The sequence below is a fragment of the Melampsora larici-populina genome (genome assembly GCF_000204055.1).
Source record: "Melampsora larici-populina 98AG31 unplaced genomic scaffold MELLAscaffold_54, whole genome shotgun sequence".
NCBI lineage: Eukaryota > Fungi > Basidiomycota > Pucciniomycetes > Pucciniales > Melampsoraceae > Melampsora > Melampsora laricis-populina.
The window spans coordinates 1-25,499 of NW_006768818.1; the positions used below are offsets into that span (position 1 = coordinate 1).

General features: G+C 44.4%; 3 protein-coding genes across 3 annotated transcripts; 2 read left to right on the forward strand and 1 right to left on the reverse strand.

Annotated features, from left to right (window-relative positions):
• Positions 1–352: 352 nt before the first annotated feature.
• Positions 353–1,959, reverse strand: MELLADRAFT_92928 (uncharacterized protein; the record flags this gene model as incomplete). Its single annotated transcript, XM_007415889.1, has 6 exons — positions 353–611; positions 659–756; positions 822–974; positions 1,044–1,463; positions 1,544–1,690; positions 1,741–1,959. 6 exons carry the CDS (start codon positions 1,957–1,959, stop codon positions 353–355), a joined length of 1,296 nt encoding a protein of 431 aa, XP_007415951.1.
• A 910-nt stretch (positions 1,960–2,869) lies between these two features.
• MELLADRAFT_111466 (uncharacterized protein) lies at positions 2,870–5,766 on the forward strand (the record flags this gene model as incomplete). Its single annotated transcript, XM_007415792.1, has 10 exons — positions 2,870–2,929; positions 2,991–3,368; positions 3,426–3,531; positions 3,659–3,700; positions 3,810–4,071; positions 4,211–4,371; positions 4,454–4,552; positions 4,614–4,769; positions 4,829–4,941; positions 5,575–5,766. The coding sequence occupies 10 exons, from the start codon at positions 2,870–2,872 to the stop codon at positions 5,764–5,766; spliced, it is 1,569 nt and encodes a 522-aa protein (XP_007415854.1).
• A 1,351-nt stretch (positions 5,767–7,117) lies between these two features.
• MELLADRAFT_111467 (uncharacterized protein) lies at positions 7,118–7,623 on the forward strand (the record flags this gene model as incomplete). Its single annotated transcript, XM_007415793.1, has 2 exons — positions 7,118–7,334; positions 7,508–7,623. The coding sequence occupies 2 exons, from the start codon at positions 7,118–7,120 to the stop codon at positions 7,621–7,623; spliced, it is 333 nt and encodes a 110-aa protein (XP_007415855.1).
• Positions 7,624–25,499: the final 17,876 nt, after the last annotated feature.

Here is a 25,499-nt window from a genome sequence, read left to right on the forward strand (position 1 = left end):
TTTGTTGATTGTGCGTGCAGTGAAAGCTCGGTAGCAGTAAAAATGAGACAAATGTATTTTTAGTTGTTTTAAAGATTTTTAAAGAAAGAAAATGAAAATGTAAAAGGAAAATTTCTACGGGTGCGGGAGTCGGTGCTGACAGAGCACATTTGTGTAATTTTGGGAATTTATGAAAGGAAGATTGGTTTACAAAGCACAATGGATCTGTCAACGTTTTCTTGATCGCCTTGAGTCGCAATCGGGCATGATACACGGGGGTTGGTGCCGGATAGTGAAGAGCACAAAGGCAAGAGCACAACATGAGTCGTTTACCTCATGTTCCGCGAAACACACGAGGCTTGAGTCAGAGCCATCATTCTTCGGCCCACTCTGGCTCCACAGCCTTCGCCACTCTGCGCTTGGGTTGTGCGCGAGCTCGTTTCTTGGTTGGCTGCGCAGGTTCCTGAGCAGCTGGCGCCATTGAACCGGATTGTCCAGAGCCTGAGGAATAGGATGACGGTAATTGAGCTGATGGGGGAAACGGGATGGTGGGACTGGACTCGGATACAGTCATTGGGGACTTGAAAGGCGTCGATACGCCACGAGGCTTGAATCTGTCAAGATCATAACGCCTCAGTACGATCCAAGAAAGAGAGTTGGAGAAGGCTACAACACGTACTTCACAATTTTGGGGCGACCATTGGGTTCAGTCGAAGTCTCCCCTTTGACGACTCTCGCACGTGGGGCTTTCTCGACATGGCCGGATGTTGGTGCCACCTTATTAACCTGTAAGCCTTGGTGCATCAGCAGCGCACAAAATCGACCTAAAGATGCACACTTACTATGACGATGTAACGACTGGTCTCTTCATTAAAGTCCTTGATGTAGCCGTGAAACTGGCACTCGCGGCCTTCCTTCACTACTTGAGGTGACCCAGAGAGATGTTTGAAAGGCGGAATACGATACTCAAGGGTAATCTCTTTTGCCAACTTAGTCTGTTGAGAACAGGAATCAGAGACTATGGAGCATGCGTCCAGGCTAATAATGATGACGATTTTACTTACATCTGGGTGGAAATCACAGTGTTGGACGATTGCGTACAAACTGATCTTGTCGGGGTCAGAGGTTCTTTGCTTGAGGTATTGCATGGAGTCTTCAACGACAAAAGTAACGTTAAGGACACGACCAATACCAGTAATCCCAATCTTGTCGGCCAAGCTGTCTGAGAAGTTGCCGGGGGTTCCGAGGCAAAGTCTGTCGGAACCTTCAAAAAAAAACTCATCTTTATAGGTCTCTTCGGTATTGGTTGGGAAGAATGAACCCCGTAAGAAGTACAGTTTGTTAGGCTCGAGCTTGAGAGCTTCATTGCTGAAGCCAGTTGCACGAATCTCGTAGTGAAGATCCTGTTTGCGATTCGCGCCTGCGCACCCAATCAAAACGGAGTAGCTACGAAATTCGACCTTGAAGTGGCGATCTTCAGACAACTACTCAAAGGGGAGGGAGCAGACAAAGACGTGATTGGGTTGGGCCAGAACGGTGAAACAAAAGGCAGGAATGAAAGTACTTGTTCTTCAACTTCGAAAATTCCAGACATGTAGAGACCGTGGCCGGTGCAAGGATTGGGTTCAGACATGTCGTAGATGGATCCGTGATTCTTTACCAGCGTTTCATAAATGATTCGGTTTGAGAATGCACAGTGAGATGTTGAAATCTACGCATTACAGAAGAGTGGCAAGAGAACAGAAAGGTCATGGAACACACCCAGTTACGAATCGATCCTGGTGGTCCTGGAATGATGCTGAGATTGAGGAATAGAATGGGGGCCGGGAGCGTGGGCCCCTTTATATCATTTGAGGACGCGATACCATTTGGTACGGGGCACGCTTCATCATCATCATGAGACAAATGAGTGGGATCTCTCTGCAAGCATTGAAATTGAAGGATCACGCGATGATGGTTTGTGACGTCGTACCGAAACATCGTGAACCGATTCCCCCCGCTCGCAAAGTTCCACGCAGATATTTTGAAGTAACGATAACGATAATCGAAGTGATATGAGGGTATGAGCACAACTCGGATGCACTATTACTCGATAGGCGCTGGGGATAAAAGGAGCAACACCTCGTCAATTGATGTGATCAGCAATCGAGATTTCATGATACAGGCCACACGAAGAACAAAGGTTCATGAAAGTGCCAAACGACCTACCACGAATCAGCCACGGAAACATTTTCTGGCTCTCTGATCTCTTGCGGCTGAGCCTGAAAAGAGCATTGTGACCCAAATGCATATTCGGATGGATTGGCATTTGGTGAATGCTGTGTGATGCACAAAGATCGAAGCGAAGACGACGTCTGCGCCGAGTCTAGGGTTGGTGCAAATGGTGAGCAAGGGGCAGCGAACACTCGCGGGTCGGCCGTTTGAAACCTCGCGCCAGGAATGGTCCCGAGAAACGATGGGAAAGCATCTGAGGGTACCCGACGTGTGAGTACGATGGTGGAGCCGGCCTACTGAGAAGGTGTTGCTGAGAGGAAAGCAAAATTCGTGGATACGCATGGCTTTGAACAAGAAGGTCGGAGAATCATGTGTATTGCGTGTATATCACTGTTTAATTTGGGTGGGTATCGAACTTGATCCACTGTCAAGTCGGTGAAATGAGCTATATCTTTGATAAAGAGATAAATTGTCTTGTGAAAACAAAAGGATGCCAATAAACCGAAGTTGGAGGCCTCTGCGTGTGATCAACACAAACAATGGTGAGCTGTCAGCGATGTAGATGGATCGCAATCCAGAAGATTCAAAAGCCCAAGGATGCTATATAACCGGGGCTCGTAAGGGAGCACCATTTGCCTCAAGTTCTCCCAAGAACACATTGCTCGTCTTGAAAGACATGGCGCACCCAGTGGCTCATCGAGTGATCATGTACTCTGTGCTCAAGGTGGGCAAAATAGTGAGTGTCAATGCTCTGACCATTCTTTTATTGCATCAGAGCCAAACCGTGTTTCTTTTAGGTACCGCAGTTCAGTCTTACCCGTCTCTGCAGCTTGCCGGAGGCTGAAACAACTCTTAATACTACTATTGACGGAGTCACTTTCTATGAATGCCCCTTATCACTCCTACCTGATAGATCGGCTCGCTTCTTCGTGGATCACCCGGGATTTTTCAATCTTGCCGGACGCTTTCTGCCCCTCAATGATCACGCTCAGCCCATTTTGTATTATGATGTGCACTCGGCTGGAGAAGTGTATGATTCTTTCATCGTACGAAGCAAGGAACCTAGGCGAGCTTGTGTGTCCTCCATAGGGACCATAGTTGGCCTTTATGACTTCTTGCATAACAATCGTGTCAAGACCAAGGTCGTGCTGCGACATACTGATTATAGTCACTTGGTGAGCACACCCAATTGACCTAAAGATAGTGATCCTGACTGAGCATGTTTTGAACAGGATCACGCTTATCGGACCTTTGAGCTTGAGTATCTATTCAATTGGGTCAGGGTCACTGGAGGTCAACAAAGCGAACTGTCCATTGATATGGTAATCGAGGTCTCGGGTCAGTTCTGTGGGTACAATCAGCAAGCCCAGATGTGGCGCGTCATGGTGCGTTTTTGTCCTAGGTGACGTTTGGTGTTAATTACATGACTGATTCACTCTGATCCGCTGGGCCGTTTGCTGTGTAGGCGCGCAACCTAGACACAGGCCCACAGCAGAACGTGAACAGTGTTGATTAGGATAATGAAAAAGCAGAGATGTTCATGTGCATGCGGGAGCGATTATTGTTTTGTTCATTTCCTGTGCAAAGCAACTTTATCATTGGGTAGTCTGTCTAAGGCAATAACATGAGGCGATTGTTTGGACTCGTCTGTGTCGATACCGTCAGCAGGGTACTACGTCATAATTCACAAGTGAGCGGACACTCCCGAGCAATCAGGACGGGTGATGGCGCGAGAAACCAAGTGAATGGTGTTCACTTGAGGATAAGGTCTTTGCGAGAGATAACGACGCTTAGATCATGGGCATTAATCATCCGCGGAATGGACTCTGTTCATGGGCTGCCTGGCCTGGAGCGGTGGCATGGGTCAATGCGAAACTTGTGAGCACCAGAGGGAGGGGTGGCGAGTTTGAGGCGACAATGCTTGTCAATTTAAATCATGAAGCAGGGTTGTTGCCTCGTGGGTGGTTGGGAGCAGGGTGTATCGTGACTTCAATCACTTCGGGTGATTGGCGGTAAGGATCAAGGACTGGCAGATGGACAATGGTCAACGCTTGAGGACCTTTGGTCTGGTAGCACTCGCATGCAAGGGTGCCAGTGCCGTCGCAGTCATACAAAAGCTCCATACTACTACATCGTTATTACTGCATGCGAGTATCCTTATCCAAAACGCACCCACAGGTAGGAACAGATCAACTCTGCCTGTCAGCCTCCTTGTATTGATACCTCGACCTTTGACTTCACCTGTTCTCTTCCTATCCAGATTGTTCCAATATGCCGGGTATACAACGTCACTCTGAAAACTCTGAGGAGCCGGTTGAGCTTGCTTTCTTGCAACTCGTGGCCAAGCAATTCCAGTCTCGTACGCCATTATTCCTTTCTGATAGCACTCTGTCCCGATAATAACGTTGTGTGTTTCCCAGCGACTGAGGGACCAATTAAGCTCCAGTACCCGGACGGACGCAAGGAGTCCGTTCATAGGTTTGGTACCATAGCATACCGCGTCGTAGATCATGACACTGCGAGCCCAAAGTGTCTCTTCACGCACTTTTCTTTTTGTGCTAATTCATCGGACGAAGGTTTGTTCACTCCCTCCTCACTCACATTTACCAGTGTTGACTCGTGCTCGGTTTTTTAGGGCGAAGTGTATTGACCCTGCAAATGGTTGAGTCACCGAGCTGTCAAAGGGATTTCCCTGTGCGCGTACATATCATAGATGAGATGTTTGTCACCCCAGATGCTGTTCAAATGGTGTGCGAGTTGTTTGGTCTCCAACACAATCCGAAGTAGTCGTCTTGATGTTGTATGTCGTGTTGCCCATACTTTCACTTAGAGGTCTTTTCATCGACGGATGCAACCCTTAAAGCAGCACACTACCGTGTATCAAACTTGTTCCTTCAAGTTTTCCACTCCTTGAAATGTGATATCATGTCAAGGTGGGTTTTTGGAGGACACCGTTGACATTGTGATTGACGCCCCTGATTGAGAGCAAGCTCGAGAATACCTAATGTCGTTTTTGGCGCAAGGCGCGACAATTCTGGTAGAATCTGAAAAATAAGAATTTTGCAGAGGGTGACAGCACCCTGAGCATGGATAGTGGACGCCCGCTGGATGAACAGCCTTTGTGCGCCACCTCGCACGTTGCAGTTCTTGTTGGCAAATCGCCAGAATAAGACAATCCTGAGACACGCAGAAACTCTAACATATAGTGACTCAGTGTGGGCGCCATCTGTAAGGACCATGACTATGTGACCATGAATTAGGCCCAAAGGGAAACACAGGTGATGCATCTTGGCTCAAGCGCTGTGGGTTGTTTGTAAAGCAGAATGTGTGGCCTCGCCGAGTTCAAGCTCGATTTGTTTGTTACGCATTGGTACAAAGTAGGTTTTGGGGTCACAAAGCAAGAACGTGGAGCTTATGGAGAAACGGAAAACAAAAGCTGATGCAGAAAGTTGGTCATATGGACAGATTGTCAAGATTTTGTGTCAACCGCCACGGTTTAAACAATTCTGTGCTCATGGGGCAATGGACAAAATGACCGCGGATCAATTTTGGGGCCGAGGAAAAACTGCCTGAGGGAAAAAAATTCAGTGGGGTGCGATGAATCAAGGTAACAATCCTCGTGCACCAATACTGTTGTGTCCTCACACTTAAAATCAAGCAGTTCCTACGGAGGGCACGGGCAGCAAGTTGAACCATCAGTGGTTTTCAAGGGGACCGACGACGCCATTGGTAGCGGGTGTCTTGATAGTTAAGCTACGTCCCCGCTTTTTAGACCGATGTCCTGTGACAGAACAGGATGATGGTTCGGTTGATGACACGAATGCACTGGAAGGTGATGACATATTGGTAGAAGAGCCACTAAGTGGGGGACCAAAACGTTCCCGCGCAGGGGTATCGTGAAGAACGGATACCGGCTTTGGGCAATGCTGGATGGTGCTGGTCATACACAAACCGAAGAGTAAGCGTGCATGCGGTGAAAGTGAGGATAATGACTGATGTACCTGACTGTCTGTTTGCGGAGATGCGCAATAGGCATGCCGTCCGACGCAGTTGGTTGAATTCAAGGACATGACTCCGCCCGCCTACCAATAACATCAAACTGATTCGCCTGCATAAAGAGCAAAGTATTTGTGAATCATATGGAAATGAAAAAACACTTGCGGGCTCACGATCACAACATAACAGTTAGTGAACTCATTGAAGTCCTTGATGTAACCATGGAATTGGCATTCAGTTCCCACATGGATGACCTCATGACAATGAGCAAGATGCTCCAGAGGTGGGATACGGTATTCCACAACCATTGATGCTACCCTGCCGGTCTGTAAGTGCAGTCAGCAATTGGCTAAAAACGGTGGAGTATGAATGATTACAGACCTTGGGATGTTGGTCGCGGTGTTGGACTGAAACATGAAGAGCAAATTTTTTGGGGGCAGTATAGTCGGGCTCAAGGTATTGTACAGGGGATTCAATGAACCGTTTGACTGAAAGAACCCGACCAATACCAGTGAGCCCTACACCGTCGGCAAGGCTATTCGCAAAGGTAGCGTGGTCGGCAATCCCCACAGAATCAGAGCCTTCGAAGAAAAATTCGTCGGCTTCTGTGGGTGTCGTGTTGGTTGGGAAGAACGGCCCACGCAGGAAATAGATACGATGCGGTTGGAGTTTGAAGGTACTGTCGCGGCGAGCCGTTGCACGGATATCGTAGAGGTCGAAGTTGTCGCGGTCAGCACCGTTGAGACTGATTCACGATGAATACGATTGGAAATCCGGGTGATCGTCATGCTCCGATCGCACCTGAATGGAGTAATTATGCTCAGCGCTTTGTAAGCTTAGAGGATGAAGGAGATAGCTCACATTGCTTTCGATCTGAAACATTGCGAGATAGGTAGGGGCGTGACACATGCTGAGTTTCGTGTTCTTTATGTGTCTAGAAGATGAAAAGGGGACTCACTTGGCCCTCGATCTGAAAATTGCCAGAGAAATAGAGGCCATGGCCGATAGGATCGGCCGGTTCGGACATGAGGATCACTGCAGAAACAATGGTAAACAAGCGAACGGAGGTAAAGTGGCTGTCAGGAAGGAGGTGTATCGCAGAGACCAAAGGAATGGCCGGGATAGGAAACCAGGGGAGGATGAAAGTAACATGAGGTACAAACCTGCGGCGGTACAATAGGGAAGAAGGAACTGAGAATTGTACTTTTGTGTTCGTTTGTTCAGGTGCTGGGGGCGGTTTTTATAAAGAGGAGGAATGGTGGTTCAATAGAGTTGCAGGCTGACAATCGATGATCAGGTGAACCGGAAACAATCACAGTAAGTGTGAAGGCAGGCAGACAAACCGGTGGCGACTCGACTATCGAGGCGAGGGCCATGATTAAGTTTGGGGACGGGAAATTTGGTGTAGTGTATCGAGGGGCGATTCCAGGATGAAGCATTTTAGAGGCGGTAGCCAAACGATCGGGTAAGTGCCAGGAGTGCCAGGGTGTCGGGAGAGTCGTAAGGTCACCGGGTTGGGTGTCAATGTGTTGGTGTTGAGATAAAGGAAGATGTAGGCAGTGGAATTGATTGGTGGCAAGGTAAAGTGACCGAATTGGTTGCAACCTTCAAGTACGGTGAGGGGGTACGAAGAGCGAGATGGTTCGTTGAATGACGTTGTTGAGTATCAATTGCACTGGGGGGGCCGCGATTTGAGTGATCGTGATGAAGTCCATCACCTTGGGCCGCTGAGGTGAGGAACCATGATCGGTAGATAGATAGATAGGGATGGGGGGTGGTAAAACGCGTGGAAGGGGGTGACGGGTTAGGACGCGTAAACTCTCAATTTGGAATAGGGATTGGAGGTTTAATTGGGTTTTGTCGAGTTTTGCCGCCGAACGCGGTTGACCCTTAAGTTGAATGAAAGTACCCCGCGGCACCTCTGAATACTCAGAGTCTAAAGTGCTGCAGGCTCCAGAGTTGTAAGATCAACCAGAGCTCTGAGTAAGATCCTTAGAGGGATTACTCAGCCATCCCACTGGCATCAAATCCTCTCTTTAGAGGTCAACTAACTGCAGTCTTCACTTGGGTGTACCAGTGAAGACTTCTTCCTAGTCCTTATACACTTCTTTTTAGTGAAGAGTCAGCCAGAAAGTAGCTGATCCCTCACAATTTGGGGGCCTCATCCGGTTTTTGTTCCTACAGACCTTGTTCTGTCCATTCCTCATTTTTTTTTTTATTTTTTTACTCTACTTCCATTTTATATAACAAAATTAAGAAATATAAAAAAAATCTATCCCTTTTTTTTCAATTTTAGAATTTTCTCTTTTCCTAATTTTTGAGATCACAGTTGATTGAGATCACAAGTATTTACCAACTTTTATTTCAAATTGTAATTGAAATAATCAAAATTCTTCTTTAGAGGAAACTACTCAATTACCTTCCAAGACACCTCATTTTGTGATTTAATTGAAATCAATCAGTGGGATACTTATTTACACACTGAGAAAAGAAAATCAACAAGCCATTACATACATATATAGCATCTTTTATACTACTTTGTCTTTTAGAAATTGTGCTACATATATATTACAGTCTGTGTGCAGTAGTAATTCCCCATTTTGTTGAATTACTTGTCCAATATAGTAGACAGAGCACGTGTGGAGTTTATTACAGCGTGTCAAGGAAGTGTAGTGTAATTTACATACCCCTTGGAATTCCATTCTCAGAGAATTCAGGATTCGAGATAGCAACTTTTACATAAGCAAATCAGCTTTGTAACAGAGTCAAGTGTCAACTGCTGACAGTTTTGACTCACGAGTTACTCTCTTCAGCCACCCCTAGACAGAGACCTGCCACAAACATTGACATCTCAACGATTGACACACAGGGTGACTCCTCCGTTATCGGACATACGTAGCATTGGATTGTATACCATCAAGATATCGAACAATAACGCTACACCGACTAATCAAAGACGGGGTGGAATTTTGTCTCCCATCCTTGATAAGATTTCGAACAACAAAGCGTAGCAGATTTAAAAGACAAGTAACATAGTAAGAATACAATTCTCAATTCCATTTAGTCTTATCATTTTTCTTCTCTCATTATTGAAGAAGCCATTGACATCATTATTATTTTTTAACTTCTTTATTGTAGTGACCTTTTACTCGTTCTGGAAGTTTCCAGACGAGGACACCCTAAAATCCGCACTGAGAAGACACCTACAAAGATAAAAACCCGATCAGTTTCACCTTCAACGATTCCTTCCTCAGACGATTTCAGCTTTTTAATCGTACTAAGGCAATCAATTTTTCATCACTTGTTAGATTTCTTACTACTAGTTCTGTTTAACAGTCAAGCAAATTGTTATACTGAATTTTGTTTATCTTTATTGTTTTTGTTTTTTGATCGTTGCATTATCTTAGATTGTGATCGAACGATACAAGCCACTAATCGAAAACTACCATCACTTATAAAAGTCAGTAGTTGTTCAATCTTGTCTCACAGTCATCTCTCTCAAGTTTTAATTTTTTCTGAGTTTTGAATCTCATTCTTCATATTTTGCTTTATTCTGTTATTTTCATACTTTTAAGTGGATCCTTTAGAATTGAACGAAAGATCTTCGTTTCAAGACCTCGCTAATCGTATCCACGACGTCGCCAGCGAAGTGGGGACCTATTCACCTTGCAGTACCCCAGCAATCAACGGAACGATCGCTTCCATAGACGGGCAATCTGTTGTCTCGGAGACCACACCTCTGCCACCTCGATTTCAACCAGAAGCGACTGAAACCCCGACACCATTGGGTAATATACTTGATTATATACAAGACCCAGGTTAGTCATATTGCTTAAAAGTTTCAAATACTATTGTTCACACAACTTTTTCTTTATTTAAAAGACCAGATCGAAGCAGTCAACCATTTAGAAAACCAAAGTGAGCATTGGTTTCTTTTTAATACCATATCTGGCTTGTTAGTTTTGATTTATTTTGATTAAAATCATTCTTCTACCATGTCCGATCGCCCTCAAACTCGCAGTGAATCGCGAAAACGAGCAAACAACCCAAATGCAGGTACCAAACGCCCCAGAGATCCCACCCGAGCGAGTGAACCAATCAGTCGAGGTTCAACCGATGGCGGTAGAACCAGCGAACGTGGTAGGTCAGCCACCCGAGGTAAGAAAAGGACCCCTCTCACCTCAACTCCAATACGAGAGGGTACTAACTACCCTTTTGTAGGGCGTACCGACCGCGCCAGCGCTCCAACCACCGGTTCAGTTGGATCCAGAGGTATCGAACCTCTGGACTTCCCTCCGCACCCAGTATCTGAGATGGGAGGGGGCGAAGGCGATGGATCGAGCCTTACCCGACGCGAAGAGAATCTGGAAAGATTCAGTCTTCAAGGCTCGTCAGGCTTGGAGAGACTTGGTATTCAAATACCATTACTCGGACGAGGTCGTAGTCCAGGAGGTAGGCAAGTGGCTCAGACCTGGGACCCAGCAATGGAGACCTCTATGGATCAATCCGTTCGAGTTCAGGGAACTGACCGACAAAGAGATCCAGCGATATCAACCTCATCAGCACAATCGTTCTCAGCTCAACAAGAAGAAACGATCCGACAATCGTTCCAACCATTGGGAGAACGACCGCAAGAAGAGATCATCGATCTCAAACTCCGAAGCGGTCTTGAAAGCCCAGACCGCGATGAGTCATTATCTGATCCGACAGGAGACCCGAGCTCGATTCAACCACAACTGACTCTCGAAGATGAGAGACTAGTGAGTATATTTCGTTCGATTCTTGATCAAGACCTGGTACAGACATGGACTGATAGAATCGATTTTGCTATTCAACCAGTAGTGCATAGGTCTACTAAGGATAAAGAGTACATTGCTTATTTTACTGAATGTGTTAAGAAGGTACATGAGAATGTCAAAGTAGTCCATAGTAAAGTAGCTTATGGTTTGAATAATTACAATTCTATTTTATCTGATCTTGTTCATCATCTTGAAATACAACACCAAGGATTAGTTAGTGAGAACCAGAATTGTCACAGTGAGTTGATTGATTTATTAGACATCAAAAAAATTCCTTTAGACAAGGAATCTTTAAGAGAGATGAGTGAGTTAGTGAGTGATAAAGTGAGGACATTACTCGAGAACAAAATTGAGTCTACATTACAAGATAAAAATCTGAGTACCAAACAAGACTCCAACAATTTTGAAAAATTTGAAAAATTGCTTGAAACAAAACTTGATCAACAATTTGATCACCTTTTAGAAAAAGTAAGCAATAAAGTAGAAATCTTACTTGAAGAAAAAATTGAGTCTTCTTTCAAAAATAATAATGTCTTGAGTTTAAAACAAGAATCTGGCAATTATGAAAAATTGTTAGAGATAAAACTAGATGAATTTCTGGATCAACTTAGTACTAAATTAGAAGGAGGTATTACAAATAAGGATCTGCTTGAACAACAATTACAAGCAGAGAAAATTTTACATTCTAGATTGGATCATCTAGAAAAATACCTCAAGGAAATGGATCACGAAGGTAGAATTCAAAGGGAAAAGATTTTATCTGAAGTTCTACAGATCAAAGGATCCATCACCACAGGTTTGTGTGTGGAAAAAATACAACCTGAAGTAGTAAAGCCACTGCCTCTTAGGGACTTTGGAAGAGAAAGCCTCTTAAGAAAAGACACTGAAATGACTGTTTCACCAGCACCTGGGAAAAATCCTGAGGATGTGAGAAACTTACTCAGTGATCTTAAGGAACAGATTGCAGCCCTTGAGCGTGGAGGGAAAGAACAATTGGTAGCAGTTAGAGAAAACAATGACGCACTTGAACACAAAGAAGCAGTTAGCAAAGCTTTACGCAGAGACTGGCCTAAAGATTGGCCAACTTTTGATGGTGAAGGAGAATACAATCACCATGAATTTATTGATTGGGTTGACAGAACATCCAAAACTATGCAAATACCTGATGAACTCATAGTAGCCAAACTAGGCATTGTGTTGCAAGGTGTAGCCCGACAATGGTTCATAGATTTGGCCAAAGACGAAGATCTTCGGACCTGGGCGGAATGGAAAGCAGCCATGCATGAAAGATTTGGTAACCAAGCATGGAAGAACAAAATGCAAAAATTATACATGTCTGACCACTTTATACCACGGTCAAACGTAGACTGTGTTAAGTGGGCAAATAAACAAAAGCAGAGAGTACAGGCTTTCCTGCCTACAGCAACACAAGAGGAAATTGTTGAAAAAGTTATGTGGCAGTTACCAGGTAACATGCGAATTTTTGTCACGAGCAAACTCAGGGAGCCAGCCAGATGGACTGACTTTTTGCTAGCTTTGGAGGACATTTGCAAAACACTGTCCGAAAGAAGGATTACACAAGTGGTAAACAAGGGTAGACCTTTCATTCCACGGACAGCAGAGCCTCCAACCAACAGCAGTGCAAGAGCAACAGTTGGATCATCTGATAAGAAAAGCAGTAAAGCATGTCATACATGCGGGAGTACAGACCCTACACATGTGTGGAAAACCTGTAAAGGCAAAAACAAAGCTATAAATGAGGTTGATACTGAAGAGACACATGATCAAGACATTGCAGAAGTAGGCATGGAGTTTGTGGAATATGTTAGTGACAAAGAAGATATCTTTGGGTTAATGCAGGACGGAGAAGTGGAAGTCATTGAAAGTAATTTTTGCACTGACGTAGATATTTCTCAGTTACAAGCGGAAGCAGACATGCCCATAATTGGCCATACTAAAGACGGTATACAACACATCTCAGATGCTAAGTTGCTCAAATCAAAACCATCAGCAGGCAGAGCTCACACATTAGGCTTCCATAGTCTTACAAGAGTGATTGTCAAAGGTGTAGAAGCGGAGATGCTTTTGGACAGCGGAGCATCTTGTTCTGTGGTGGGGAGCATTTATTTGGGCACCATTGTTCCTGATTGGAAACACAAACTTATGCCATGTAATGATAACATGAAATTCTCCGGATGCGGAGGAAGTTTGTTTCCTTTAGGTGTTATTAACTTGAAAGCAGTATTTCCCCATAAACAAGGAGGGGTCCGCATTGACGCAGAGTTTGTAGTTATGGAAAACTCACACACAAAGTACTTCATCCTTGGAGATGATTACCTTGGCGCGTATGGTATTGATATTTTCCACAGCAGAGAAAAGTATTTCACCATTGGAAATGATGTTAAGAAAAAGAAGTTTGGACTACCACTCCAAAGACCAATTTTAGCAGGACTAAGGGTCACTCAGTCTGAAGACCAGCCTGAAATTGAACCTGTGGGGACACAGATGTCTCAAATGCAGAAGGTTGAAGAAGGAATCAAAGAAGCAGCTTTCTCACCTAAGCTTGAGCCAGAGCAAAAAGGAAAGTTTGTAAAGCTTATTCATGAGTATTGTAAAGAATTTGGGCTAGGAGATTCCCCTTTAGGAAGCATCAAAAGCCATCCCGTCCATGTTCAACTCAATATTGAGAAGCCTTATCCGCCTATTCTGAGGAAAGCAGCTTATCCCGCTAGCCCCAGGAATAGAGTAGAGATTGAAAAGCATATTGAAGAGCTGCTGCAATATGGAGTTATCCGTAAAGTAGGAGAGGATGAAGAAGTAAATATAACTACACCAGTCATAATAGCCTGGCATAACGGTAAATCAAGGCTATGTGGTGATTTTCGAGCATTGAACACATACACAGTGCCAGATAGATACCCACTTCCTCGTATTGAGTATGCGCTCACGAACCTTGGAAAGGCTTTGTATATTACACTCATGGATGTAATGAAAGGTTTCCATCAGAATATAGTAGCAGAAGATAGCAGAAAATTCCTGAGAATCATCTGCTATCTAGGTATTTTCGAATATCTGAGGATGCCATTTGGAATCAAGAATGCACCAGCATTTTTCCAGAGGATGATGGACATAGAGTTTTCTCAAGAATTACGGGAAGGCTGGGTCATCATATACATTGATGATATCATCATCTTTCATGATAACTGGGAGGATCATATCAAAGGAGTAGAAAGGATCCTACAGAAAGTACGAGAGATGGGTATGACTATTTCCCTTAAAAAGAGTCATTTTGGTTTTAACAGTGTAAAAGCTTTGGGCCATATTGTGTCTGGTTTATGGATTGCCATAGATCAGAACAGAGTAGCAGCAGTTTTGAACAAACAATGTCCACAGAATATTAGTGAACTGCAAGCCTTTTTGGGATTTGCAAGCTACTATAGGAATTACTTGCAAGATTACGGAAAAATCTCCAGTAGTTTATACAAACTTTTAGGCAAAGGTGTTGCGTTTGAAATGACCAAGGAAAGGACAGAGGTGTGGGCCACTATTAAACAGATGATTAGCAGTGCTCCACTCTTATTGCAACCAGATTTCACAAAACCCTTCAAACTCTATGTAGATGCTTCCTTTGATGGTCTAGGAGCAGCGCTTCATCAATCCAGGATCATTGACGGAAAACTGCAAGAGGGACCAATTGTGTTCATATCACGCAAACTAAAAGTCAGTGAAACCAGATATGGGTCTCCACAACTTGAAGCTCTGGGATTAGTCTGGGCGCTAGAGAAACTACACTATTATTTGGATGGAGCATACTTTGAGGTCATCACTGACTGCACAGGAGTCAGGTCTTTGATGAATATAAAAACTCCAAATAGGCATATGCTTAGATGGATGCTTGCTATCCAGGAATACCGGCCTTATATGACCATCACACATAGACCTGGAAAAATGCATAACAATGCAGATGGATTGAGCAGAATGGCTTTACCCAATGATGAATCCAATCCAGCATGGGAACCAGAGGAGGTAGAACTTGACATCCCGGTGATGGGATTGAGTTTGGCTGAACTTAGTGATGAATTTTTTGAAGAAATTCAGCGGAGTTATAATAATGATCCTAATACTACAAAGTTGATTAAGATCATGAGCCAAGATAAAATAGATATGTCTTTAGTTACCAGTTTAGAGTCTCCATGGAAAGAACTGTATGCTGAAGGGAAATTCTCCTTGCAGTCTGGGTTACTCTATTACAGAGAAAAGCATACCTCTGTAATAGTCCTTGTGGATAAAACTCATAAAGAACAAGTCCTCAAAGTATGCCATGATGAGATACTGGCAGGACACATGGGCGAAGATAAAACATTAGAGAAAGTTTGTACTACAGCATGGTGGATCAAGAGAAACCTTGATACAAAGATGTATGTTAACAGCTGTGAAAGATGCCAGAGGGCTAATAAAGCTACCGGAAAGAGGTATGGACTTTTGCAACACATCCAAGAGCCAACATATCCTTCGGGAGATAATTAACATGGATTTTGTGACTGCATTGCCACCAGCAGGAGTGGAGAACTATAATGCTTGCCTAGTTATTGTCGATAGATTTTCAAGACGAGCCAGATTTCTGCCGTGTCACAAGGAGTCCACAGCAATGGATATTGCGCTTCTCTTTTGGGAAAGACTGATTAGTGATGTGGGACTTCCAAAGGTCATCATCAGTGATAGAGATTCAAAGTTTACTTCAGAATTTTGGAAAGGACTTTACAGTCTAATGGGGACTAAATTAGCATTCTCTACCGCACACCACCCACAGACAGATGGGCTTGCAGAGAAAATGATTCAGACCTTATCAGAAATGGTAAGAAGGTACTGTGCATTTGGTCTAGAATACAAAGACAAAGATGGAATCACACATGACTGGAAAAGTTTACTGCCTGCGTTGGAAATAGCTTACAACAGCAGTATACACAGTAGCACAAAAAAGAGTCCTTTTGAAGTGGAACGAGGGTTCTGCCCCAGACTTCCCAGGGATAAATTTTGGAGTAGGGATGTAGATATCCACCCTACCTCGTTAAGTTTTGCAACAATGCTAAATAGAGCAAGGGAATATGCTACTCGGTGTGTCAGAGAGTCAGTAGAGTATAACAAAGAGAGATGGGATAAGTCACATCGAGAACCTGAATTTACTGTTGGAGAACAAGTACTGCTTTCCACGGTAAACTTCAACAATATCCAGGGGCCTAAGAAATTACGAGATCAATTTGTGGGACCTTTTGTAATATCAAAACTAGTTGGCACAAATGCAGTAGAACTGATATTACATGGCGAGTTAGAAAGGAGGCATCCTGTTTTTCCAGTTTCCTTGATTAAGAAGTACACTCCACCTGAGGCTAGTGATATTAGACAAACAAAGACAGTACCAGTAGTAGTCATACCTCCGTACGAGCCGGAAGGAGAGAAGAAATTTCTGAAGATACTTAAAGATAAAAGGGTCAAAGACAAGGATGGTAAGGACACAATCTTATACCTAGTCAGATATAAAGGTAAGGGAGCGGATGGAGATGAATGGCTCCCAGGGGATAAAGTACCTAACTCAAAAGTAACCCTTAGAGCATTTAGAGCAGCTAAGAGGGATATAGCCGTTCAGTAGAAGGATACCCTTCTCTGGTGGTGGGGAATGTCAGCCCTGAGCCCTGTGTACAGGACCACGGACTAACAAACACACATGTAAATATATGTAATACATATGTAAATATATGAAACTTGTCTAAAACCATAAGAATTACAACTCATGGCTCAGTTTCAAGAGTCAATTAAGTAACAAGCCTTATTATGACTTAACCAGTAATAATAAACCTAACCCAAACCTAACTCAAAGAAAAGCAAACCTAAGCGCCAACCACAAGTTGACGCCTAGGTCTAGAATATATAAACTCCTCTTCTTCCCACTTGGCAAGAAGAACAAACTTCATATCATACCACAACTCCTCATCACATTTTACTTGATTCTTTACCAAGAATATTGAGTATAGTGATATTGTTGTATCTTGATTATCATAGTTCTACTTTTATTCAGGTTATTGTAAAACCTCAAGTGGTGTTCTGAGCTGGTGGGATTAATAGCTAACAAAACAAGCTTGGAATTTACAAAGGGTTCCTCTTTAAAAGAGTCTAAAGTACCCCGCGGCACCTCTGAATACTCAGAGTCTAAAGTGCTGCAGGCTCCAGAGTTGTAAGATCAACCAGAGCTCTGAGTAAGATCCTTAGAGGGATTACTCAGCCATCCCACTGGCATCAAATCCTCTCTTTAAAGGTCAACTAACTGCAGTCTTCACTTGGGTGTACCAGTGAAGACTTTTTCCTAGTCCTTATACACTTCTTTTTAGTGAAGAGTCAGCCAGAAAGTAGCTGACCCCTCACAGAAACCTTGTGCCTTATCTCGCTGGTCAGCTTTGGGTTCAAAGGATTTGAAGTCTTGCATCTTCTGACTTGATAGTATTCCATCTTTTGTAGGCGTTTCATTGAAAGGGGGTTTGGACGTAGAGTACCCAAAGCCCGCGAGGGTAACTCTGCAATCCATTGATGAGGCAGTGCCAGAGTTACACAAAGGGCCAGAGGAAAAATAAGCCATAAGAATCCACAGCTTATGGCTTCTGGCAGGCACAAATAGAAGTGTGCAGATTTTCATCACCCTCTCGACCTCCCTGCAATCCTCCTTCCCTCACCCCTCTCACGCCTGGAACTCTCCAAGATCCTCTCCTGGTTTCTCTCCCAAGTTTCTCTCTCTTCTTTTCTTACTTCACTTTCTTTAGTTCAAATTTGAAAACTAAAAACCGTGAATGCATAATGAACAAGAAGACAACAATAAATTTCTTAAAGATCACACACATCAACAAAAGAAAATAGAGAGGAAATCGGAAAAAGAAAGGAAGGACCAGTTGAAGAAGGAAGAGAAGGAAGACACAAAAAGAAGGCAGAGAGAAGAACGGGCGAAGAGGGCAGCAGCAAGAATACCAGCTTCATCCCCTCAACCTGGAAAGATGTTGAACTCACATCAACTTGTTGAAAACAACAAAGAAGAAGAATTAGATGGAGATAAAATAGAGGGAGGTATAGAAGAAGCGGGAGGAGGAATGCAAAGCACGTCAGTTCACTTCGGCAACATCAACGAGCAAAGCTCCGCTCAACAAGAAGAACAAACTCCAATGCCACTCACGGGAATGAAGATCAAAAGGTCCAATTCTGAGTCCACGCTCAAATACCTGGAAGATGGATATAAAAGAGTAGATACTGGAGGGCTGTTTGAAAAGAATAGCTGTAAGTACCTGTTCCACTGGCAAATAGGTCATGCTCTACATCATCACCCCCACCCCCCTTTCACCACCCAGTCTCCTCCCATCCCAAAGAGTCAAGCAGGATGATAAAGCCAAATGTAATGCCTCTGGGCAACATTGTTGTATCCGTTTTTGAGAGCTATGGCTGAAGGCTAGAACCTTCTCATCAAACAAGATGACCAAGCCGTCGAGACTCGCCCCAGCACAAAAACTCCGGCAGAAGAGGTTGACCCTTCTCATCAAAATTACAGCCGTTGGATACTGGAATTATCACAGAACCTGCTACAAGACCATAACAAAGTTATACCAATCAGGCATCTGACATATCCAAATCTTGCTTTTTCCTTTCTCACATAATTTTCCGACTTGGCAGTCCTTGAGAAAACCTCACATCGTAAACTGAAGACCATCTCCGAAAAAGAGGAGCTGATGGACAAGATTGTGAAGGCCATTCACAAAGAGACATCCAGCAAAGTCGTGAAATCGAGGAAGAAGTATGATGAAAGGTTTGGAAACGAAAATAGCAGAGCAGGGAAGAATAGTAAGGGGGACAAGGAAGAGAAAAAGGGGAGAGCAAAGGAGAAGGAGAAGAAAAAGAAAAAGAAAAGCAAGGATGAGGAAGAAGAACAGAAGAAGAAGAAACATAAGAGACAAGGATCACCTTCCTCTTCATCTTCTGAGACCTCAGGGTCGGAAAGTGATAGCTCTGAATCGTCAGACTCGTCCAAAGACGACTCATCGACAGAGTCTTCAGGGGACATGGACTCAACCAGCTCCTCCTCAACCAGCTCTTCATCGTCATCCTCAGCCACAACATCTTCTTCTTCGAGTGACAGTTCCAATGGAGAGAAGAAAAAGAAAAACAAGAAGTCGGGGAAATTGTCCTCTTTCACTCTGAGAAACCTACCCTGCTGCTGGGCTAAAGGCTTCAAGAAACTCGGGTATTACTACCCCTCTCCGTGTTCAATAAGAACTATATCAATAAGTTCCACTCACTTAACCGCAAACAACGCCCAAGATCAAAACAACTTGGGATTCCCGGGGTATCAGAAGTCAATTTAGAAAGGCAGATGACGTATGGCGAATTTATGCAAGCCTGCAACGTAGAGACCCAATACGCCACAGAGATCTTCAAGATGAAGAAGTACACGAGGTACATAGGGATGCCTAAAGAGGTTGTCAGCAAGATCATGACAAAGTACAATTTGTGGATGATCGCCTTACGCTACCACCTAGCCATCCGGACTGTTACATTTTGAGACAAGTACTCAACCAAAATCAACAAGAAGAAACGTTAGAGAAAAGATAAGGTGGTCTTACCAAAAGGGGTTCAGCCAGAGGTGGAAGAAGAGCCACGGTGGGAGGCGCATCTGGCAGGAGATTTACAATGTGAAGGAAACCCCTACGCGTCGGGAGGCCCGAAACATGGCTTCGATTTCCTGACCGGTGAACAGATGGAGACATTGCACCAAGGGGAGGAAACCACACAGTGGAGACCTTTGAGACACCAACCTAACAACTTCAGGCGGACCTCTGGCAGCCAACACAACCAGTTGACTAGCTTGTACCAGAAGGGAGGAAACCCAAATGGAACCAGAAATGGTCACGGGAAGCTGTACCACCAGAATAGCAATCCCCAATTGGGACCGGCTCAAGGGAACCAGGACTGGGTTTCGTTGGGACAACAACATGCAAGCCAGCATGCAGGCCATGTGCCAAAAGGAGTGCCAAAAGGAGTGAATAACACTCAGAAAGACCAAGCCCTGAGGTAAGCCTCCTACGCTGCACATACCCCTAGAGGGAAGGAAGGGAGAATCTGACAGAAAAAGAAATCTCCCATCCCCCGTACGGTAAGGTCTTAGAGACCTTCACTGTAAAGTCCGGAAACTATAGTCCCGCTCAACTTCTTGAGAGAGCAAAACTGACTTAGAACTTCGGTTTATATTATGAACTAGCTCTGAAAAGTCCCATGTTAGCTCTCTGAGGAGTCAGGACCAGAAAAGAAACAAACAACCACAAGAAATAGAGTGAAAAGCATCAAGAAACTCACCTCGCTCCAAACGGTCCCACATTAGCTCTCTGAGGAGTAAGGACTCTTCGAAGCCGGGCGTTGACAAGAAAGATATAATGAACCCCTATAAAGCCATGCCCTAATAGCCATACTGGCAGTATGTGCGTGGACTCCTTACACCCTCCCTTCCTCAAAATAATTCCCACTAACCAACTGAAAAGAGATTGAAGAAAAACAACAAAATCAAAAAAAATTGTCTCAAAATGGCATAACTCACCCTCAAATTTGTTGACCATGACGTGTCCCAAGAAAGTGACATAATCAATTGATCAAAACAGAAAATAAATTAAACAAAGAAGAAAAAGAAGTTGTGAACTAATTGAGTCGTTAATTGATTCTTAAGGTTTCTTGATATCAGCTACCAAATAATCTTAAATTTGTTTGATGTCTTGACGGGATGTAATTATAATTCTTGATGTTATGAGGTGAATCATTAAATCATGTTAATTTTTGAAGCTTGACGTCTCTTGCTGTTGATGTCAAATTGTTCCATTGCTCTCACTGCAGCCTGTTATTTTTGAAAGAATATTGCTTGCCAGCCATTTCACGTGATTTAAAGATATGAAAGAATTTGCACACTCACATTGCGGGGGTGCTAGCATATCATATTGATATACACCCCCTCGTCAATTGTCCTAGCATGCCCCAAGGGCTCCAATTCGGAACCTGTTGGGGTTCTTTTCGGCAATGACAAAGCCACCCTGCTGGCTGCAACTGATTTCTCCTTGTTTCCCTGCCTGTTTGGTGTTATGAGGAAGCATTCAACACTGTTATTTGGGAGAGAATATTGCTTGCCAACGTTGTCATTGGAAATGGTAGAAGGAATGCTATCACACTCACATTGCGGGGGTGCTAACGCGTCAATATTGACACACACCCCCTTGTCACGTTTCGTAGTGTGCCCCTTGGGCTCCATTCTAGGACCATTGGGGATGTTTTCCGGAACTGACGAGACCTTCATGGTCGCAATGCTTACACCGTCTGCTTCTTCAGCCTTCTCGTGATATAACTTCAACTTAGACATGTGAAAAATTGGGTGAGTTGAATCATCTGCCTCCAGTTGAAGTCTGAAATTGCGGCCTCCGTTCAATACCTCCTGAATTTTGTACAAACCATCATATCGAGCCCTGAGTTTGTCCACACCACGACCTGCTCCTCCCACTACTTGCTGCCAATCACGACTGTCCACCATCACTAGATCACCAACCTTCAGCTTGTCTCCTTCTCGGTGTCGCTTGTTATACTGTATTGCCTGATCCACTCGACTGTTCCATAGTTGATCAGGCCAAGTTGCCCATTCTGACTGACACCGTTTGATCCACATATGTACATCTTCATTTGTGTCATCAACTGGCACTTCAACTGGGAATAATCGTGGGATTCGCCCATAAACAAAATGAAAGGGAGATACCCCAGTGGAGACGTTCACTGCTGAATTGATAGCAAATTCGGCGCAAGGTAAGGATTCCAACCATTTACCATTCTTGTTTGCCGTTGAATTTTGCAAGATTTGTCCAACAGTTTTGTTTGAACGTTTGCTTTGTCCGTCCGCCTGAGGATGATAGGCGGTGGACAAGCTGACCCGCACTCCTAGTAAGTCGTGTAGGCGTTGCCAGAACCTAGAGGTCCACACTTTATCTCTATCCCAATGATAGATTCTGGCAGCCCAAAGATGGAGGACCACAAATTGAACAACCGTGTTGCGGATTGCTCAGCCGTGTTGCGCTGTGATGCAGGAATCAGTCTCACAAAGCCTGTTAACCAACACGTACATGATAGGATCATATCATATCCAGCGACTTTTGGAAAAGGACCTATGAAATCTATAGCAATTGCTTCCATTGGCTGTGACAGGATTGGATTGGCTTGCAGCTTTCCTAAAATTGCTGTTGTCCTAGCCTTGTTTCGCTGGCAGGAGTCGCAAAATTTCAATTGATGTTTGACGTCCTTGGTCATACCTGGCCAGAAGAAGGTGTGTTGTAGTCGAGAGAGAGTCTCGAATGCCCCTAGATGACCCAAGGCCTTGTGGGCCTGCTTGATGAAGTTTCCTTGTAGTCCTGCGTGCTTTGGTACAACTAAACGTCCATCAAGATACAGCAGATTATCCTTGATGATACAATCTTCAAGTAGGGGTAGCACCTTTCGTAGCTTGACACAGAACATATCTTGCATGGTGATCTAATTTCACATGGAGCTATGTCGTCCCTTTGTGAGAGCGCATTGGCGACAGACTTGTCCTGTCCTTTCAGATATTTGAAATCCAGGTCAAATTGTGACAATGTTTCCAGCCACCTAGCTTGTCAACGGCTCAAATTTCGTTGAGTCTGAAGCGCCGTAAGTGAGTGATGGTCAGACATTACATTGACCTTCATGCCCAATAACAATAAACACCATTTGTTGAGAGCGTTGATCACTGCTAACAACTCCTGCTCGTGAACTGGATAATATTTCTCCGCTGGGTTCATGGTACGGCTTTCGTATGCTACTGGCAAGGCTGTAACCCACTCAGCACATTGAAACAATGCCACACCCAGCCCAGTTCCACTAGCATCTGTAAAAAGCCAGATGGGTTCACCTGAATCGTAGTCCAGATTGTGTCGTACCGGTAGAGTTGTAATGAGGCATTTGATGTTGTTGAAGGTGTCCTCTTCAGCTTTCCCCCACTGAAATGGTTTGCCTTTCAGAGTTGTGCTTGTCAAGGGGCTGAGGGTTCCAATGTAATGAGATAGTCCATTGATGAATTTCTTCATCCATTGGACTGTACCCAAGAACCTGAGGAGTTGTTTCAAAGTTGATGGAGATACCCATTTTGAAATCTTTTCCACTTTTGACTTGTCAGGGCATACTCCGGCTTCACTGATTTTGTGGCCTAAGAAGTTGATCTGTCGTCGAAAAAGCTTACTCTTCTTAATAGAGCAGTAGAGTTTGGCTTGGCGTAATTTCTCTAATACTAACCGCACATGGACCTCATGCTCTTCCACAGATTGAGAAAAAATGACAATGTCGTCAATATAAACCACGCAAATTCTTCCCACCAATTCACCTAAGATTTCCTCATTACGTGCCTGGTGAGTTGCAGGGCCATTCGTCAACCCCATAGGCATCACTACCCATTTGTGCAGTCCCCATGGCCTCTTCACCGCTGTTAGAGGGATGTCTTCTTCCCGCATCCAATCCTGAGAGAAAGAGCTGATCTGATCAACAATTGACCAGACCCTCCCCGTTGCTACTAACCGTACCGGCTCGTCTACATTGGGTAATGGCGCCCTATCCTTCACCGTGAATTTGTTCAGTTTCCTGTAATCACAAACCCATTGTGTTAATTCGGATGGGTCTTTCTTCGGTATGATCATTGAAGGGGACACATATTGGCTGTCAGATTGTCTCAGTCGTCCAGCTTTGATGTGTTGATCCAACAGTTTTTTCCAGGCGTCGCGGTGTCGTATAGGATACCCGTACCGTTTTTTGTTAATGACTATGTTTGGGTCAGTAAGCACAATTTTGTGCCGCACCTGTCGCAATGGGTCCAGCATGCCTTCTGGGAAAATCTCAGCAACTGCTTCACCCTCCTCTACTGGTGGCAGCTCCGCTGGGAACAAGTCCTCAAACTCCTTAAACACTTTGTCTTCTCTCTTGCTCAACTCTCGAACATCACTCAGTTTTGCTAAGTTCTCAATTGCGCACAATACTCTTTGAATTTCATTTTTCATTTCCTTCTCATATAACACTTTCCCGCTTGAGGTGTGGACTGCACAATGCCAATGGAGTGATACATCTAATTTGAGCTTTGCCAAGAAGAGGGAACCCAGAATCATATCATATGTTGACCCCAACAGTGCTAACTTGGAAAAAACAGCTCCAAATCGTAGGCTCGGGTCTTCACTTTTCAAATTGGAAAAGGCAAATTCTGTCAGCACTATTGGCTTGCCCTCTGTAGCAATAGCCAAGCGTACCTCAACCGGGGAGACCAGTGGTTGTCTAGGGATATGCAGATCATTGGCTACCTTCTCCGCTACCAGATTGGTCCCTGCACCCGAATCAATTAAAGCACACAGTGGTTTGCCATTCAAGGTCAGCTCCAGGATGATAGGTGCTGCCGTAACTTGGGGTACACACTGATTCTCCATTCCAACCTCGGCCTCAATTTGACGTTGTAACTCATTGTCCGCCTCTTCATATGCTGCTATATCCTCCACTAACATGTCTGGAAAGGTGTCCACTGCTGCTATGCGATTGGTGGGGCTGGTAACTGGTGGACGACCTGCTGGACGTTGCGTGGGCGCTCCTGGTGGGTTGGCTCTTGCGGCCGGCATGCTGCGTGGAGGGCGAGGTCCAGCATTGAAGTTTGCAGGAACCGATAAGAATTGATTCAATCTTTTGTTACATCGTGGATCGTTACATTTTTCTTTGCAAATTGGACAGATCCTGTTCCTTCAAAGGTACTCGTGGTAACGCCAGCCATTCTCAGCTTGTTCCTCGTCCGTTCGTGCTTGAGGAGGATTTTTCGGACAAGCACCATTGAATATTGTTCCCGTGCTTAAGCTGCGAGCCTTGGGTTTAGCAGTTGGGTCCAAAAGCAGTTTGCTATGAATCAAAAATCGCCATATTCCATCCGCAGAGTCCTTGAAGATTGGGAAGACAAAAGGTTCGGCCAGAAGAAGCTTGTCATGATTGACCATGTCCCTAAATAGTTGTGGGCCGCCCCAGGTGATATGTTGTGCGAGATGACGGTCCGTGACATGACCCAGCCGCTTGATGAGCCGATGCAAACCCTGCGCACGTGTGACATACACGTTGAACGATTCTTGAGGCTTCATCTTGAGTCGTCTGAAAGCTTCCTCAGTGTCTGTGAGCCACGCGTGAGGTAACATGCCCATTGCCATAGTATCCATTGCATTCTTCCACGATCCCTGATGTAATTCATCCTTGTTAGACTGATACCACACTGCCATAGCTTTGTCATTTAAAAGGGATCCAAGTAGTTTGAGGTGTTCTGCGTCGTCTGTCAAATTATTGACCTTGAAAGCCTCCTCTATCAAACTTTGCCAATGAAACAGATTGGCGGGTACTCCAAACTTGCCATTGAATTTGGAAGATCACTTAGTTGAC